This window comes from Oncorhynchus nerka, linkage group LG10, assembly GCF_034236695.1.
Source record: "Oncorhynchus nerka isolate Pitt River linkage group LG10, Oner_Uvic_2.0, whole genome shotgun sequence".
NCBI classification, from domain to species: domain Eukaryota; kingdom Metazoa; phylum Chordata; class Actinopteri; order Salmoniformes; family Salmonidae; genus Oncorhynchus; species Oncorhynchus nerka.
This window is the reverse complement of record NC_088405.1, coordinates 31,124,173-31,140,860: the sequence shown is the minus strand read 5'-3', so window position 1 is coordinate 31,140,860 and position 16,688 is coordinate 31,124,173. Positions and strand designations below refer to the sequence as shown.

Genomic DNA, 16,688 nt, shown 5'->3' with positions numbered 1-16,688 from the left:
ACCCCTTCCGAGATCGTTCTATTATATACCCCAGTGCCCTAGACACAGGGCCAGTAGCGGTGCGTGGGTAAAATCACTGGGGAAGCCAAGCCATATTTACAACCTGTGTTGTGATAATTGCGTTGTTTGCTCTATACATCCTGTTAATTAATTTGCCTTGTGAAAATGCTATACAGTATAGGCCTAAAGACCTTTTTGTTTTATCATAAAACCCGATATCAACCTCTCTAAGTGAAGTCCACAAAGCATATTGCTTGTACAGTAACAGACCTACAGCATGACCTACAGCATGGTCAAGCAAGTTAATGTTTCAGACATTTTCGGACTGCTACACAACTATTGATTTAGAACCACAGAGTTACTGCAAGTCGCAAACAGGAGCTGCCTCCCCTATGCCAGCACCATTTCAACGTCAATATTTCAACATCATCACCTCGGTTTAGTCTAATACAGTGATAACTAAAAGATTCCAAACACAATTTAGTCCAAGTTAAATATGTGGCTGTCCATGGTTCTGATTTCTGTGTGTGTGTGCATGCATGTTCGTGAAAGTAGAAAAACATGTTGACTCACCCATGTTGACAAAACGGTCTATCACTCTGTCATACACTACACACTTTTTATTTTTTGTTGTCCTGGCTAAAATGCTTGCTCACTCGCCTAACTTCCATTCATGGGCAACGCTAGTTAACATTAGCCTTCTACATCTATCTCTCAGGCCAGGGGCACAACAATGTATGAATTAATGGTTGGATCAGAATCGCTGTTATAATCATTGGCCAGTACAGAGAATGAAATAAAACCACAAGTCTAAATCCATATCTCCATCCATGGCTAATTTTGGAAAGGGACCATTTTAGCTAGCTGGCTAGCTAACCACCGGAGGACAACACGAGATGCAACAATTCAAGTTTTTTTGTCAATGACGTATGCTCTCAATGGGATTTGATAGGAGTGACGCCAAATCCAAGCTGGCTTCCCTTGACACTTTGGTGCGCCAGGACCAATCACAGTTGAGCTCGCTCAGTTTAGCTCAATGCTGATTGGCTAATTTTTTTTAATACATTTTTGTCAAGGGAGGCCCGATGCTCGCTGGCTTCCCTTGCCTTTGCGGACGCCCGTAGCATTAATGTCATACTTGGTTGGACTAGACAGAATCAGATGGACTACACACATAGAGAGGCGCTGTTTCGCTCGCTCGGATGCTTTCTCCTGTGAGATGCATTCAGCCTCTTGCAAATTGAAGGAAAAGTATGAATCACAGAGACTAAGGATACACTCATCATTTTGGGGGGGAAGCCTGGCTTCCCTTGGCAACCATGAATACACGCAACTGCGTAGAGCAGGGATGGGCAACTGGCTGCAAGCCCGCATCATTTTGAAGGCTCCTCTTATCAATTTCCCAAAAAATATTTTTTTTTTTTTAAAGGGGGAACTCCGTCTGGGTCTCAACTTGTTCCGAAGTAGAATACACAAGGTGCAATTTAGAAATTTGGTTGTTAGTAAACAGTTTTTCTCATCATTCACTGATAGGCACTCAATTTGGGGCGGCAGGTAGCCTAGTGGTTAGAGCATTGGGCCAGTAACCAAAAAGTTGCTAGATCGAATCCCTGAGCTGACAAGGTAAAAGTCTGTCATTCTGAACAAAGCAGTTAACCCACTGTTCCTAGGCTGTCATTGTAAATAAGAATTTGTTCTTAACTTACTTGCCTAGTTAAATAAAGGTACAATAAATAATTAACCCATGTCAGCTAACATTTTTTAGATTGGTAAGTGAGTCTAGTGGCCAGCTATCTAAACTTGTAGTAATCAAGGTTAATCAGTGTCACTCATATCATATTAAAAACTGAAAACATTTGTCTCCATCCTACAACAAAATGTGTAGAATTTCAGGAAATTAGCTGTAAAACGTATATTTTTCCTCTCCGCCTCAACGAAAAATGTGTAGAATTGCACAAAATCTGCAGTCCGTCCTGTCTCCCTGTAGCGCTGTCTTAGGTGTCTCACAGTACGGACATTGCAATGTATTGCCCTGTCCGCATTTGCAGTCCTCATGCCTCCTTGCAGCATTCCTAAGGCATGTTCACACAGATGAGCAGGGACCCTGGGCATCTTTCTTTGGGTGTTTTTCAGTCAGTAGAAAGGCCTCTTTAGTGTCCTAAGTTTTCATAACTGTGACCTTAATTGCCTACCTTCTGTAAGCTGTTAGTGTCTTAACGACTGTTCCACAGGTGCATGTTCATTAATTATTTATGGTTCATTGAACAAGCATGGGACAGTGTTTAAACCCTTTATATTGAAGCTCTGTGAAGTTATTTGGATTTTTCCAAATTATCTTTGAAAGACCAGGGTCCTGAAAAAGAGACATTTATTTTTTTTGCTGAGTTTAGATTTGAAAGTGGGATCATCTTATCCTTTGAGGCTTTGTGTTCTTACACTATGATTTTGAACATTCAAAGCAACTGGGAAACGTCCATGGAAGGCATCGTCACCTTAGCTTGCTATATAACTTCTGAGTTATGGGAAGCACGAGCATCACCACCAATCAGCCTACACCACTGCTCACACACCTGTTGTTACTATGACAACTAGCATAGCCATGTCAGCAAATGACTGCTGTCTGAACACACACACATCTGATTTGGTAACTTGTAACTTACCTGTCTAGACAGTCAGTATTCCAAAAACAAAACTGATTTGAGCATTAAGGCCTGCAGTGTAAACAAGGCTTAAGAGCTTTCCACACCTGGATTGTGCAACATTTCCCCATTTTCAAGCTGTCAAACTGGTTGTTGATCATTTCTAGACAACAGACATGTAGATTTAAGTCATAACTGTAACTCAGCCACTCAGGAACATTCACGGATTTCTTGTTAAACAACTCCAGTGTAGATTTGGGCTTGTGTTTTAGGTTATTGTCCTGAAAGATGAATGAATCTCCCAGTGTCTGGTTGACAGCAGACAACCCTGTTTTCTTCTAGGATTTTGCCTGTGCTTACCTCCATTCGGTTTCTTTTTTTTTATCCTGGAAAACTCCCTAGTTCTTACAATTACAAGCACCACTATGCTTGAAAATATGGAGTGGTACTCAGTAATGTTTCTATTCAGGACAAAAAGTTAATTGTGTTGCCACATTTCGGTAGTATTACTTTAGTTTCTTGTTGAAAACATGTTTTGGAATATTTATATTTTCTACAGGATTTCTGTTATTTACGTTAGTATTGTGGACTAACTACAACATTGTTGATCTATCCTCAGTGTTCTATCACAGCCATTAAACTTTAACTGTTTTCAAGTCAACATTGGCCTCATGGTGAAATCCCTGAGCGGTTTCCTTCCTCTCTGGCAACTGAGTTAGGAAGGATGCCTGTATCTTTGTAGTGACTGGGTGTATTGACACACCATCCAAAGTGTTATTAATAACTTCACTATGCTCAAAGTGGTAACTCAATGTCTGCTTTTATTTAATCAATTTTAAATTCAGGCTGTAACACAATGTGGAAAAAGTCAAGAAGTGTGAATACTTTCTGAAGGCACTGTACAAGACCATTATTCATGTTTTGCACAGCAGGCACATGATTGAACTTTACAGCCATACCCTGGTTGGCTTTAGAATTACCCCAAATGAACTTGTCAGTGTAATTACAGCCTAAATGAGTCAAGACGCCCATGAATATTCAATAAGACTTCCTTGAAATGTTTTATTAGACTTACATCGGTCATTGACTGAAATGTGCTGTTCCTCATTTGACCTTCTTTTAAAGATCAGGCATCAAATATGCCAATATCCACATTTAAGATAATGTGATTACTATGGCTGCGTTTAGACAGTCCAATTTATTACCATGGTTGTATTTTTTGTTGATGGATTTACAGGTACATTACCCATTTCAATTTATGTACCTGTCGGCTGACAATTTGTTTTCAATATTCTTTTCCAGTTTAAGGGTTCTCTTTTCATGGCTTGCTCAAAATTGCTTTCCAATAGTTATTTATAATGAGATCAGTTTCAGGAGCACAGATGGTTTGGTAGTTGGGTTTCCATGGGCCGGCATAACTAAATATTTGGAGTACGGGCATGCCCTTTTGATTTCCAGTTACATTGTTGCGAGCAATAACAGGCAGCCCAATTCTGATTTGACAGATCAGATGGGAAAGATCTGATGTGATTGGTCGAAAGACCAGTTAATGGAAAATAGATCAGAAGGTCTAAACGCTGCCTTGTGTACAAAGCTTATAAAGAGACAGTATGTAACTAACATAACGATGAAATAGCAAATTGAGAAACGGACCATTTGTGGTCTCAAACACAAGTACTGTTCCTTTAGGTGGGGGGACAAAGCCTGTGCAATAAATGTCACCCTCACATAAAGCAACCAAATTGGCAGTATGCCATGATTAACATTGTAAGTAGCGTGTAAAGCAGCTCTCCATCCTCTGAAATGTCGTTAAAAATAAATCAAGTAGACAAGACCCTTTAAAACTCCTTCATTGTAGTTGGTTCAGCAAGTAAACATAACTGATCAGTAAAAAAAAAAATGAAGACAGATTTGGATGGTAGACACATTAACACAGGGAATATTGCTGTTTATCAGTATTCTGTCACCTGTATTGATTAGATGAGATATACTGGGTTGATGATCATAGTTCTATACTTTAGGCACAAGCGGAAGGCCAAAAAAAACAAGTTTCTCAGAAGGCAATAACTCTGCTACATACAAAAACTTTAATTTACCGTATATGTCTTTTTTTCCCTCCTGAGCATCGAACAGAGGAAAAACAAATGACAAAGTGGAAATGCTACTTGTCTGATGTCAGTTCATGTAAGACTTGAAATGTAAAGGAATTTAAAAACAAGCAAACTCTTACCTGTAAACAAAAAACACTAAATGTGGTTATCATATCACAAGAGCCTACACAAAGAGTAAAATTGTAATTGATTTAAAAATAAAAAAACACACTTATACCCATTATTGGGTCCACTTACCAAAACTAAAAACATTAAAATATTAGAAGTTACTTTAGAAGGCTGTTTCCCCACTAGGGTTGTGTGTAGAATTGCTTGGTTGAAACGGTCCCATGGCTGCGAGTCCATTTTGGTCCACAGGGTGTCACCCTTTGTCCCCCTCAGTTGCCATGGGAATGGGGATTGTGGACAGCCCAGGGTTGCACCACGCCTTGACCAAACACCGTGTAGAAAACTGCTCCAAACAGGTTGATCCCAGCAGAGATGTAGAACACTGTCTGCCACTCCTCTATAGTGTTCTACAATAGGAAGCAGAGCCATCTGTGAGACCAATAAAGTAGGTTGAAGTTGCCCCCATCTATACACTGGTTTAAGGTCAGTGCTGCCTTGTTTCTCCCAAATACTAGTTAAGGCTAAGCTGATCCTAGATATGTGGCAACTTTTACCCACATCCTGAGCCCAACACACACCCTACAAGTCCAACAATCATGAGTTTCGTGACACTGTGCTTTCATTGTCTGAAAGATATGATGAAACCAGATGTGATTCTTACATTTTTGGTCAAGGCTCTTGCTATGACTGGTCCCACCATACCAGGTATTGTGGCAAAGGAGTTGGTTATTCCCAACAAAATTCCAGCATAACTAAAAGGGAAAAGGAACATTCACACTAGACAATTATACATCTCACAACAAGACAAGTTGATGGTTACTTCTGTTTTACTATGCCATTTAAGTAAATGTCTGGTAATTTCTCTTGCTTAAAATTAAGCACTACCATAGCAACAGTATCAATAGTGATGACCAGTCTTACGATGGAGCGATATCGAGATGGTTGATGTTGAACCCGGAGGCAACGATTCCTCCCAGGGAGGAAGAGATGGAAAGGAAGGCTACTGCCAGGATGTAGTTACAGCCTGTATACCCAGCAGCCACAATGAACACTGCCGGCCCAATCATACCTACATACACAGACCCAATATGGTAAATATGGTCATTTGATTTATCCAAATGTAGAGGTAAAGTGAGATACAGCTAAAAGACAGACCATGTGGGTGTTTGAATTGGCAGATTGTGAGCAGAGAGGAGTCTTGTGTAAGCATGAATGCATGTGTGTGTTACGATGATGCTGCTCCTCACCTACGAGACTGAAGGCCTTCCTGACAACCACAGTCCGGTAGAAGCAGTTCTCCCTCAGGTAGTCAGCCAGCTGGCCGCCCAGCACGGCCAGCAGCGCACAGCCAATGTAGGGCAGAGCCGACAGGGCACCGTTCTAATATGGGAAAACACTGGGTTAATAACAAGAGTCTGTGGGTGTGTATAAACTCAGAACTAGTGTATAAACTCACCTCTTTGATGCTGAAGCCCAATACATCACTCATGTATGTGGGCAGCAAAGTGAGTAGCGTGTAGAATGTCCAGTTGTAGGAGAAGTGAGCCACTACTATGGCCCACAGCGGCATGGATGTCAAGATGGACCCCCAGGGGATGTGGTCACCCGACAAAGTGAGCTGAACAAGAGAACAAAAGACTGCCATCTTAAAATACCACTTGACTTGCATGTGAAATATCACTGTTCTCACAGGCTTATTTGAGGGTGGCTGAGAAAAGCGCTTTGTGGATGTTTAAAAACAAAAAGGGGGGTTTCTAGTCAATGTCTGTAAGTAAAATATAATAAAAAAGTTATGAGTGCAGTAAAAGGTTTGCATAAAAAGGTGTTCCTCCTGTTGAATGTTACACCAAATAGTTTGACATTTTACACTGTAACAATTACTTTTTTTATTTTCTTCTCAGATGTACTATACATAACTTCACTGTATTCTACATTTATGAACTAAATCCTCACGAGCCTGACAAAACCAGTCTGCCATTTGATCAAGAGATTGGGCCTTAGATAAAGTTCAGACACTACAATTCCCAGCTGCCTTTGCAACATACCTCCTTATTCAGGGAGGAAGTGATGTAGAGTCGCTCCTGTTCTGTGATCCGCGGGTGTGTGCTGGGAGTGTTACTGACAAGGAGCGCCCACAGGATGAACCACACAATTCCCACAATACCTAAACACACACACAGTCAAATAATGCACAAACTAAGTTGCTTTGGATAAGAGTGTCTGCTAAATAACTAAAATATATATTTTTTTTTAAAACAAGCATTGCTTGTGACATGGACTTAAATTTCTCCCACTCAAATGTTCCACTGTTTTTCCCCTTCATGTTCCGTAAAAAAATATTGTATAAACAAGGAAACAGTGTCTGTATTCATTGCATGTGTAAGCATGAAAACAGACAAAACTGTCTCTCTGCACAAAGCTGACACTACGGAAAACCCTCTGCTAGCCTTACCAAAGATATAGAAGACCCAGGTCCAGTCAAGGTAGAAGCAGATCTGAGCAGACAGGGGAAGGGCAACCACTGTACCCAGCTGAGCACCTGGAGAGAGGAGTTTTTATAATTAAACTGCTTTGTGGAGAAGAAAACAAATATATTTTTTTAAATCACCTAAATTTAGGAAAAGTATAGGCCACACGTGCAAACATGAGTGAGTTCCCAGAGTATGAAAGGGTGTGTGTGCAGGGTGGGATAAGAGTGAGCATTACCAGTGTAAGCGATGGTGAGCAATCGGCTCCTCTCCATTGGCGGGGCCCAAAATGCCCACATGGCGTGCATGGCTGGAAACGTCACTCCCTGTTGAGAAATACAAAAATATCCCTGGATTACAGACTCGGTACACACTGAGAAGTAATCAGGTAAATATTATGACCAAAATAAATCCCCCCCAAAAAAAGTGGGTTGAGGTCATACAGATGCTAAAGTGCGAGTTCTCATGAGTACTCGACAGAGCTTATAGCTATATTGCGTGTACACACACTACCTCTCCAATACCCTCCAGCACTCTGACAGCGATAAGGTAGCCTGCACCCAGGTCTGCAGCCATGGGGGTGAGGAGGGTGAAAACCACAGTTACCAGGATTCCTAGGCCCAGTAGCCATTTGGCCCCATACTTGCGTGCCAGGTAGCCTCCTGGGATCTGAGTCAGGATGTAGCCGTAGAAGAAGGAGCCCAGGATCCAGCCTTGGGTCTCAGAGTCCCAATCATACACACTGGCCTGCCAGACACACAAAGACACAGATAATGCTTTCTGTTTGGCCAGAGCAAACAGGCCAGTCAACACAGGTGTGGTTGCTAATCATGTGGTATCGTGATTAAGTGTTACAGTCAGTCGTAGTGTGGTTGTGTAATGTGTGCAGTCATAGTGGTCATGGTTTTTTACATGATTACTCATATTGTGGTTGTGTTTGGGGCGAGCAGGGCTGGGCTGGTGGTACTCACAGTGTGGTTATGTTTGGGGCGAGCAGGGCTGGTGGTACTCACAGTGTGGTTGTGTTTGGGGCGAGCAGGGCTGGAGTGTGCAGGACATACTGATTTGCTGGTGTTGCCGCTGGCGTCTGTGTTGTTAAGCATGTCCACCATGGCAACGCTGAGGTTGACCCTAAGGGCATAGGCCACAAAGAAACCATAACAGGAGAGCAGGGACAGACCGTACCTCGAAGAGCAGCACGCAGGGGCTGAGAGAGAGGGGAGACCACAGAAAACAGAGAGAGTTGTGAGGTGCTAGAATTCATTGGATCAGGCACAGTGCAATATCACAGGATAATACATTATTTTGAGAATGCTAAATATTGACAGCTACATCTTTTGTCCTTCACAATATTCAACAACAATGAGAAAGGGTTTATAAAATAATCCCCTTAACATGCCTATGGTCGGAACATGGTAAGACATGCCTCATTAAAATGCAAAAAAAATACAAATAAAAACAAGTCGAGGTTAAGGAATTACGTTTATGGATAAATTGTATGTAAAATGTTGACTGCCTCCACAGATTGCAAAGAGGGTGATGTTGCAAAGCGCAACAGGCACGGTCCTTTCTCTCCTATCGGAATGAACAATGCCTCTAGTATGTCACAGAAGCAAGCCTTTAGACATGAATAATTACCCTACATTATATTTGCAAAATATGACTGGCGTTTAGCACACACACAACCAAAAGTATGTGGACACCTGCTCGGCAAACATCTCATTCCAAATCATGGGCATTAATATGGTCCCCCCTTTGCTGCTATAACAGCCTCCACTCTTCTGGGAAGGCTTTCCACTAGATGTTGGAACATTGCTGCAGGGACTTGCTTCCATTCAGCCACAAGAGCATTAGGGAGGCGATTAGGTCTGGCTCGCAGTCGGAGTTCCAATTCATCTCAAAGGTGTTTGATGGGATTGAGGTCAGGGCTGTGCCGGCCAGTCAAGTTCTTCCACACGGATCTCGACAAACCATTTGTTTTGACCTCGCTTTGTGCACGCGGGCATTATCATGCTGAAACAGGAAATGTCCTTCCCCAAACTGTTGTTGCCACAAAGTTGGAAGCCAAGAATCATCAAGAATGTAATTGTATGCTGTAGCATTAAGATTTCCCTTCACTGGAAATAAGGGGCCTAGCCTGAACCATGAAAAACATCCCCAGACCATTATTCCTCTTCCAAACTTTACAGTTAGCACTAAGCGGTCGGGCAGGTAACGTTAGCCTGGTATCCAAAAAAATGGCTCCCGAGTCCAATGGCAGCGCTTGGCATTGCGCATGGTGATCTTAGGAATGTGGGCAGCTGCTCGGCTATGGAAACCCATGAAGCTCCCAGTGAACAGTTATTGTGCTGACGTTGCTTCCAAAGGCAGTTTGGAACTCCGTAGTAAGTGTTGCAAGCGAGGACAGACGATTTTTACATAACACATGCTTCTGTGAATTTGACAAACTGACTTGTTGGAAAGGTGGCATCCTATGACAGTGCCATGTTGAATGTCACTGACCTCTACAGTAAGGCCATTCTAATGCCAATGGTTGTCTATGGATATTGCATTGCTGTCAGCAACAGGTGTGGATGAAATAGCCAAATCCACTCATTTGAAGAGGTGTCCACATACTTTGTATATATATATATTCAGTACCAGTCAAAAGTTTGGATACACCTACTCATTCAAGGGTTTCTTTATTTTTACTATTTCCAACATTGTAGAATAATATTGAAGATATCAAAACTATGAAATAACACATGGAATCATGTAGTAACCAAAGTGTTAAACAAAGATTTGTTTAACAAAAGTGTTAAGCTTCATGAGGAATGCTTTTCCAACAGTCTTGGAGTTCACACATATGCTGAACACTTGTTGGCTCCTTTTCCTTCACTCTGCGGTCCAACTCATCCCAAACCATCTCAATTGGGTTGAGGTCAAAATGATTGTGGAGGCGAGGTCATCTGATGCAACACTCCATCACTCTCCTTCTTGGTCAAATTTATATATTTTTTATTTATCCGTTATTTTACCAGGTAAGTTGACTGAGAACACGTTCTCATTTGCAGCAACGACCTGGGGAATAGTTACAGGGGAGAGGGGGGATGAATGAGCCAATTGTAAACTGGGGATTATTAGGTGACCGTGATGGTTTGAGGGCCAGATTGGAAATTTAGCCAGGACACCCCTACTCTTACGATAAATGCCATGGGATCTTTAATGACCTCAGAGAGTCAGGATAACCAGGTTAACGTCCCATCCGAGAGACGGCACCCTACACAGGGCAGTGTCCCCAATCACTGCCCCGGGGCATTGAGATATGTTTTAGACCAGAGGAAAGAGTGCCTCCTACTGGCCCTCCAACACCACTTCCAGCAGCATCTGGGCTCCCATCCAAGGACTGACCAGGACCAACCCTGCTTAGCTTCAGAAGCAAGCCAGCAGTGGTATGCAGGGTGGTATGCTGCTGGCAAATAGCTCTTACACAGCCTGGATGTGTTGGGTCATTGTCCTGTTGGAAAACAAATTATAGTCCCACTAAGCGCAAACCAGATGGGATGGCGTATCACTGCAGAATACTGTGGTAGCCATGCTGGTTAAGTGTGCCTTGAATTCTAAATAAATCACCAACAGTGTCACCAGCAAAGCACCCTCACACCTCCTCCATGCTTCACGGTGGGAACCACACATGCGGAGGTCATCCATTCACCTACTCTGCATCTCACTAAGACACAGCAGTTGGAACCAAAAATCTCAAATTAGGACTCATCAGACCAAAGGACAGATTTCCACCGGTCTAAGTCCTTTGCTCGTGTTTCTTGGCCCAAGCAAGTCTCTACTTATTTATGTCCTTTAGTAGTGGTTTCTCTGCAGCAATTTGACCATGAAGGCCTGATTCACACAGTCTCCTCTGAACAGTTGATGTTGAGATGTGTCTTTTACTTGATCTCTGAAGCATTTATTTGGGCTGCAATTAACTCTAATGAACTTATCCTCTGCAACAGAGGTAACTCTGGGTCTTCCTTTCCTGTGGGGGTCCTCATGAGCCAGATTCATCATAGCGCTTGATGGTTGTTGCGACTGCACTTGAAGAAACTTGCGACGGTCTTCATTTTCACGATTGATTGACCTTCATGTCTTAAAGTAATGATGGACTGTCACTTCGGTTTGCTTATTTGAGCTGTTCTTGACATATGGACTTGGTCTTTTGCCAAATAGCTACCTTCTGTATACCACCCCTACCTTGTCATAGCATAGGACATGACAGGATGTAGCCAAAGGCTATCACCGACACTTCAACATGTAGGCTAATATTTATGTACATTTGCATGCCACTTGTGTTTTTCTTAAGAGAATAAAGCTACTGTTTTTTGGTTGTCAAATACATGTAATTGGCTATTTTGCTTAATTGGGAACCTCTTGAAGGCCAAATGGCCTTACCCCTAAAATCACAAAATCCAGGCCTGGACCTCAGACCCCCTTTGTGATCTACTGCTACACATTGTTTTCAGAGGAAACACTGTTCTACAGCATATCTCTGTTTTTAGTACCATTAACTACGGCTGAGAGCAGTTTATGAGACTGAAGATTGCCATGATTCAACAATAACATACTTTTAATTCCCAAAGCATTCCTTCCAGAACAGAAGCGTGTTTTATGCAGCCTGTGGGAATGAAATGGTGTCTGTCTACTCTTGACCATGGAGTATCTAAACCTGGAACCTGAAGGCAATATAAGACATGCAACTCAGAGTGAAGGGGATGGCTCACTGTTCATTTAAAATGGTTAGGCCTATAGGCTACTTCTGACAGTTGAGGCGCCAGCAGGTCTAGAATAAATATTTGACAGATGAATATGGTCATATTGGGAAATAGTGCATAGGAAACAAATGCTTGGTAAACCAGTTTTTTTTTTTTTAAATGCCTGTTTTAAAATAAACCTGCAACAGCTGTAAATGACACATGTTCGACAACCAGTGACACAAGCAATAAACTGCTGGCAAGAAGAAAACGCAAATCACGAGACCGTGGAGAAATATTAAAACAGTGGCACTGACTACACAGAGAAGGTAGGGTGGTTGGTTAGCTAAAAAGGTGAGATATTCAACTACTGTTCACATGGTAGACTGCTTGTAGGCCCCACTCTTGTTTGGAAAACACTGGATTATCCTTACTTCTCCCACCACTACCACTCTCCACACTCCAAATTATATCAACACAAAAAAACACCGGGGCAACTTCCAGACAGTTACATAGGCCTAACAGGCTGACTATGCCTAAATTCTTACCTGACAGGACAGCAGACATCCATTTCCGTAACACACTTGAGTGCATGCCCATATGCTATTTAGCGTAGCTCTCGAACTCAATATGCTTAACCAATATTGATCTGTCCAGAAGAAAAACGTTATGGCCTTTCAGCAGATTGAAAAATTGGATGTGTTGATTCCTGCTTGCTGGCTTCAATTTGCTACAGGAGAAGCGCATCCCCAGTAGACTAATCGACCTTATGTATACATAACCTAAGTCGATTCCTGGGCCTAAGGAGAGGTGGAGTCAAGGAATATACGATCCTCAAAAATAATATCCCGATATATAACTATCACCCCCCCCATCACTAGCGATTAAGAACAGTTTAAAACAGACACCAGTTAGAGAGCCCTGAAGGAACATCTGTCTCGCAGGGGAATGTCCCACTAATAGTCCAAGGGCCACCAACCAAAAAAAGTGTTTTGTGACCCAGAAAACAAAAACGTAAAATGTCTACATCATTTTGTAGATCACAAATTCTTAATAAAATGATCTAAAACTTGTAAAAAAAAGTTGCAGTTTAAATATTAGAAATCATAAAGGTATAATTTTGAAATCATAGTGCATTTTGGGTAAATTCCCCCATGTTACATCTTGGTTACAATTGTTACACATGTTCTCATAATTGCAGAAAGCAACGCATGTACCGAGTAGGGTCTACCTAGGGCTGGGCGATATGGCCTACAACTTGTTGGGGAGGCAGGTAGCTGGGCTATACGGCCTACAACATTTGGGGCGGTCTAGTGGTTAGAGCTTTGGGCCATTAACCGAAAGGTTGCTGGTTCGAATTCCTGAGCTGACAATGTAAAAATCTGTCGTCTGCCCCTGAACAAGACAGTTGGCCTACTGGGGAACAGTGGGTTGTCACTGTAAATAAGAAGTTGTTCTTAACTGACTTGCCTAGTTAAATAAAGGTTATTAAATAATAAATTATGTTTATTTTTTACAGTATTTCATGTTTTTGAATAATAAAAGTTCTCAATTTTCTTCGTGAGTAGTGAGTGACCCTAAGGTGGCAACACATACATTCTAAGTGATTTCAATGGGCCTTTCTCCATTGTGATTGTTTTCTACTGTTCAATTCAACTTCAACCACAACCATGTCAGCATTTTCAAACTTCTACATTTGTTGCACTCATTTCCACACTGCAACGTAGGGCTGCACGATATGGGCAAACAATCTAGACCTTATTTTTAACCAAAATGCTGCAACTGCGATTTGACTTGCAATTTAGAGTAGACACTTTGGTGAACTGTTGAAATCGTGGAAATAGAATGATTGTTCTAATTCTATAGTTAGAATATAATAGTGAGCTATTTGAATTCAGTGTTGTTTGCCAGGGAGGAGTTATTGTGACAGGGTAGGAACGCGCTCACCGGCCAAGCACACGTACTGTCGTGGATGCAAGGTCCGATCACTTCTGACACCAATGTAATGAAACAGGCAGGGAGCAGGTCTTGAACCCTCGACCTTCTAGCCCGAGGTCCGGCGGTCCATTCTCGTGCGGCAGGGTCGATTTCCGCGCTTATAAACCCAGGGTCGTTAGATTATATTTTCAAACGAACCGCACTGATAACCTTATGCCTAACCTTAAGACCAACAAGTAAATTTTATTTTTCATCAACTTTCACGATATAGATGACTATGGCTGGTAACTAATGGAAACCGTCTTTCTACGCCTGCTACGTTAGGTTTCCATACACTAACTTATGTCGATCCACCCACTTACTCTGCAACGCACACTTTCATACACACTCCACGTATGCAGTTACCCATACCTGGTTTTCTGGGTCACGGGACAACACATTTTTGATTGGTGGCCCCACCATTTCAATAATACATGTCACCAATAGCAAATGGACATGCATGGGCTGATCAAACAAGTAGCTAAAAACTATGGTTTACCGTCAATCATACAGTCGAGCCAAAACATTCTTTATGAACAGTTCTCTCGTATTACCTGTGTAAATACTTTTTAAAAGTGCCCTGGGGGTAAGGAATGTTTTGGGATTTTTAAGTCTCTTAGCGGAGCACCTGATTAAATGTTTGGTTCAAGCTGGGCTGAAGCGCGTTTAGGGTACGCTTTCTTTCCGTCACCTGATTCTCGTAAACAAAGAAAAGGGTGAGGCAGTATGCAAGCAGCAGAGGCATTAGTTTGCTACTGTAACTAGCTAGTTACGCAGATCATTTATCCGAATGTTTCGAAATTAACTAGTAAGTTAGTAGGCATTTTTTCTGTATCCTATGTCAATATAAGTACTCCAATTGTAAATATTAGTTAGCTATCTAACAAGGCAGGTGTTTCAGCTGGCACTCACCTCTTTCGACTTTATCATCTTGTCGACTGAGCAACAACGGTTGTTCTTGGTCATCGGTCTCCGTGTCCGATATATATCGGTCCATTGCACATCAGAGTTCAATGTTTTGAGTTGCCATACCAGCAGTTAGAATTTAATGAACTGAGCTAGCTATATGAACGATTGAATCACGAGAACTGTGAACGGAGGTTTGGAAAGGAACCGGTGTGAGGTCCATTTCTTCTTCTTTGGTGGGGTTTTACGGCGGACTACATCCTCCAATGGTGTATTGCCGCCATCTATTGGGTGGGGTGAAAAGTAAGCAGCGTTAACAAAAAGGGGGGAAGCTTGAAAAACATAATATTTTATTTAACTAGGGAAGTCAGTTAAGAACAAATTCTTATTTACAATGACTATCTACATCAGCCAAACCTGGAAGATGCTGGGCCACTGCCTGTATTCGAACCAGAGTGTCTGTAGTGACAACTCAAGCACTGAGATGCAGTGCCTTAGACCACTGCACCACTCAGGAGCCCCTATAAAACATAAACAAAACACATACACAAAACATACTCAGTCTTACTCAGCCCCCGTCCCCGCAGGAGGCCTTTTGCCTTTTGGTAGGCCATCATTGTAAATACGAATTTCTTCTTAACTGACTTGCCTAGTTAAATAATGCTTAAATAAAAATGTAATAAATGGTGCCCGAGAGGGGGGAACATCTTCAGAGAGTATTCCCTGCGATGTCTCAGCTATGAAGGCCTGGAGATCCAAAAACCCTTTACCGCATTTACAATGATATCCAATTTTTTTTGATTTCTTGTTAGTTTGGCCACTACAATTTAGCACCTGCGCAATTAACGCAACAAAATCCACCATCTTCACAATCATTGTTTCAGGATCCTGAAACTGATGATTGACTTTCTCTGCGGGGCATCCACTGCCATATCTTCCTCAACTCCATTTTTTGCAGGCCATGTAATAATTTGGCCATGTAAAAATGTAATTGAATGGGAATTTCACGATCTGACATGATGGTTGCTTCCTGGGCTTTACATTGGAGTTTAGCATTTTCTTTTCATGGTTTTAGTTCGATAAAATGGCACCGATGGAGAAGGGCAACATCTTACGAGTTCCAACCTAACTTTGCTATATAGTGACTTTTATCCGTTTTATCTGAACGTTTTTTGTACAGAAAGTTCATACTATTATCACATATGACCGCCATGCACTTCTGGACATCAGATCGACAGTTACTAACCTTGATTTCAAATACAACTTCTACTCCAACTCAGCTGTTCCACTGTTCAAACCGGACCTTATTCCTTTGTTCCATGGGCTACCAAAATACTGCAGGCATAGACGTGGGTGACAAGGTGGAGTCCTGGTGAAATTGAGGCGAAGAGAAAACGTCCAGTCACTGGAGAAGGAGATGGATGAGCTTCGTTGGAGAGTCTCCGATCAGAGAGACTTGAAAAGCTGCAATACCTTGCTTTTCTATTTTGTGTGTCATCTGTCAAATGTCTGCTAAGCCCACATGCTCACACGCTCTATACACTGAGAGTACAAACCATTAGGAACACATGCTCTTTCCATGACAGACTGACCAGGTAAAATCTATGATCCCCTGTTGATGATTTTCACAACTCACAAGCATGCTTGGTGCTTATACTGATGTTTAGGTTACTACTATTTTCTTAATTGACCATGCATCTTGGTGGTTTGGGTATTTGTATTTGTTTTGTCATCATAAAAATATGCTTTTACTGT

General features: G+C 41.9%; 1 protein-coding gene across 2 annotated transcripts; it reads right to left on the bottom strand.

Moving 5' to 3' along the window:
* Nucleotides 1-4,473: 4,473 nt before the first annotated feature.
* slc17a5 (solute carrier family 17 member 5) lies at nt 4,474-15,169 on the bottom strand. Of its 2 annotated transcripts, none has more exons than XM_029669450.2 (11): nt 14,940-15,169; nt 8,298-8,533; nt 7,840-8,073; nt 7,565-7,652; nt 7,311-7,397; nt 6,904-7,022; nt 6,315-6,476; nt 6,106-6,238; nt 5,780-5,927; nt 5,520-5,610; nt 4,474-5,265 (listed from the first exon to the last, which is right to left on the bottom strand). In XM_029669450.2, exons 1-11 carry the CDS (start codon nt 15,022-15,024, stop codon nt 5,128-5,130), a joined length of 1,521 nt encoding a protein of 506 aa, XP_029525310.1. In that variant the 5' UTR covers nt 15,025-15,169; the 3' UTR covers nt 4,474-5,127. The 2 variants fall into 2 exon arrangements, with proteins under 2 accessions (XP_029525310.1, XP_029525311.1); XM_029669451.2 differs by having other exon boundaries at nt 8,340-8,533.
* Nucleotides 15,170-16,688: the final 1,519 nt, after the last annotated feature.

Excerpts from the sequence above, each read along its gene's own strand:
- slc17a5 (XM_029669450.2), bottom strand. The coding sequence starts at position 15,024 with ATGGACCGATATATATCGGACACGGAGACCGATGACCAAGAACAACCG. Across the intron at positions 6,239-6,314 it reads TGGGCTTCAGCATCAAAGAG|AACGGTGCCCTGTCGGCTCT; the intron begins GTGAGTTTATAC and ends TTCCCATATTAG. Across the intron at positions 5,611-5,779 it reads CATCTCGATATCGCTCCATC|TTATGCTGGAATTTTGTTGG; the intron begins GTAAGACTGGTC and ends TTTCCCTTTTAG.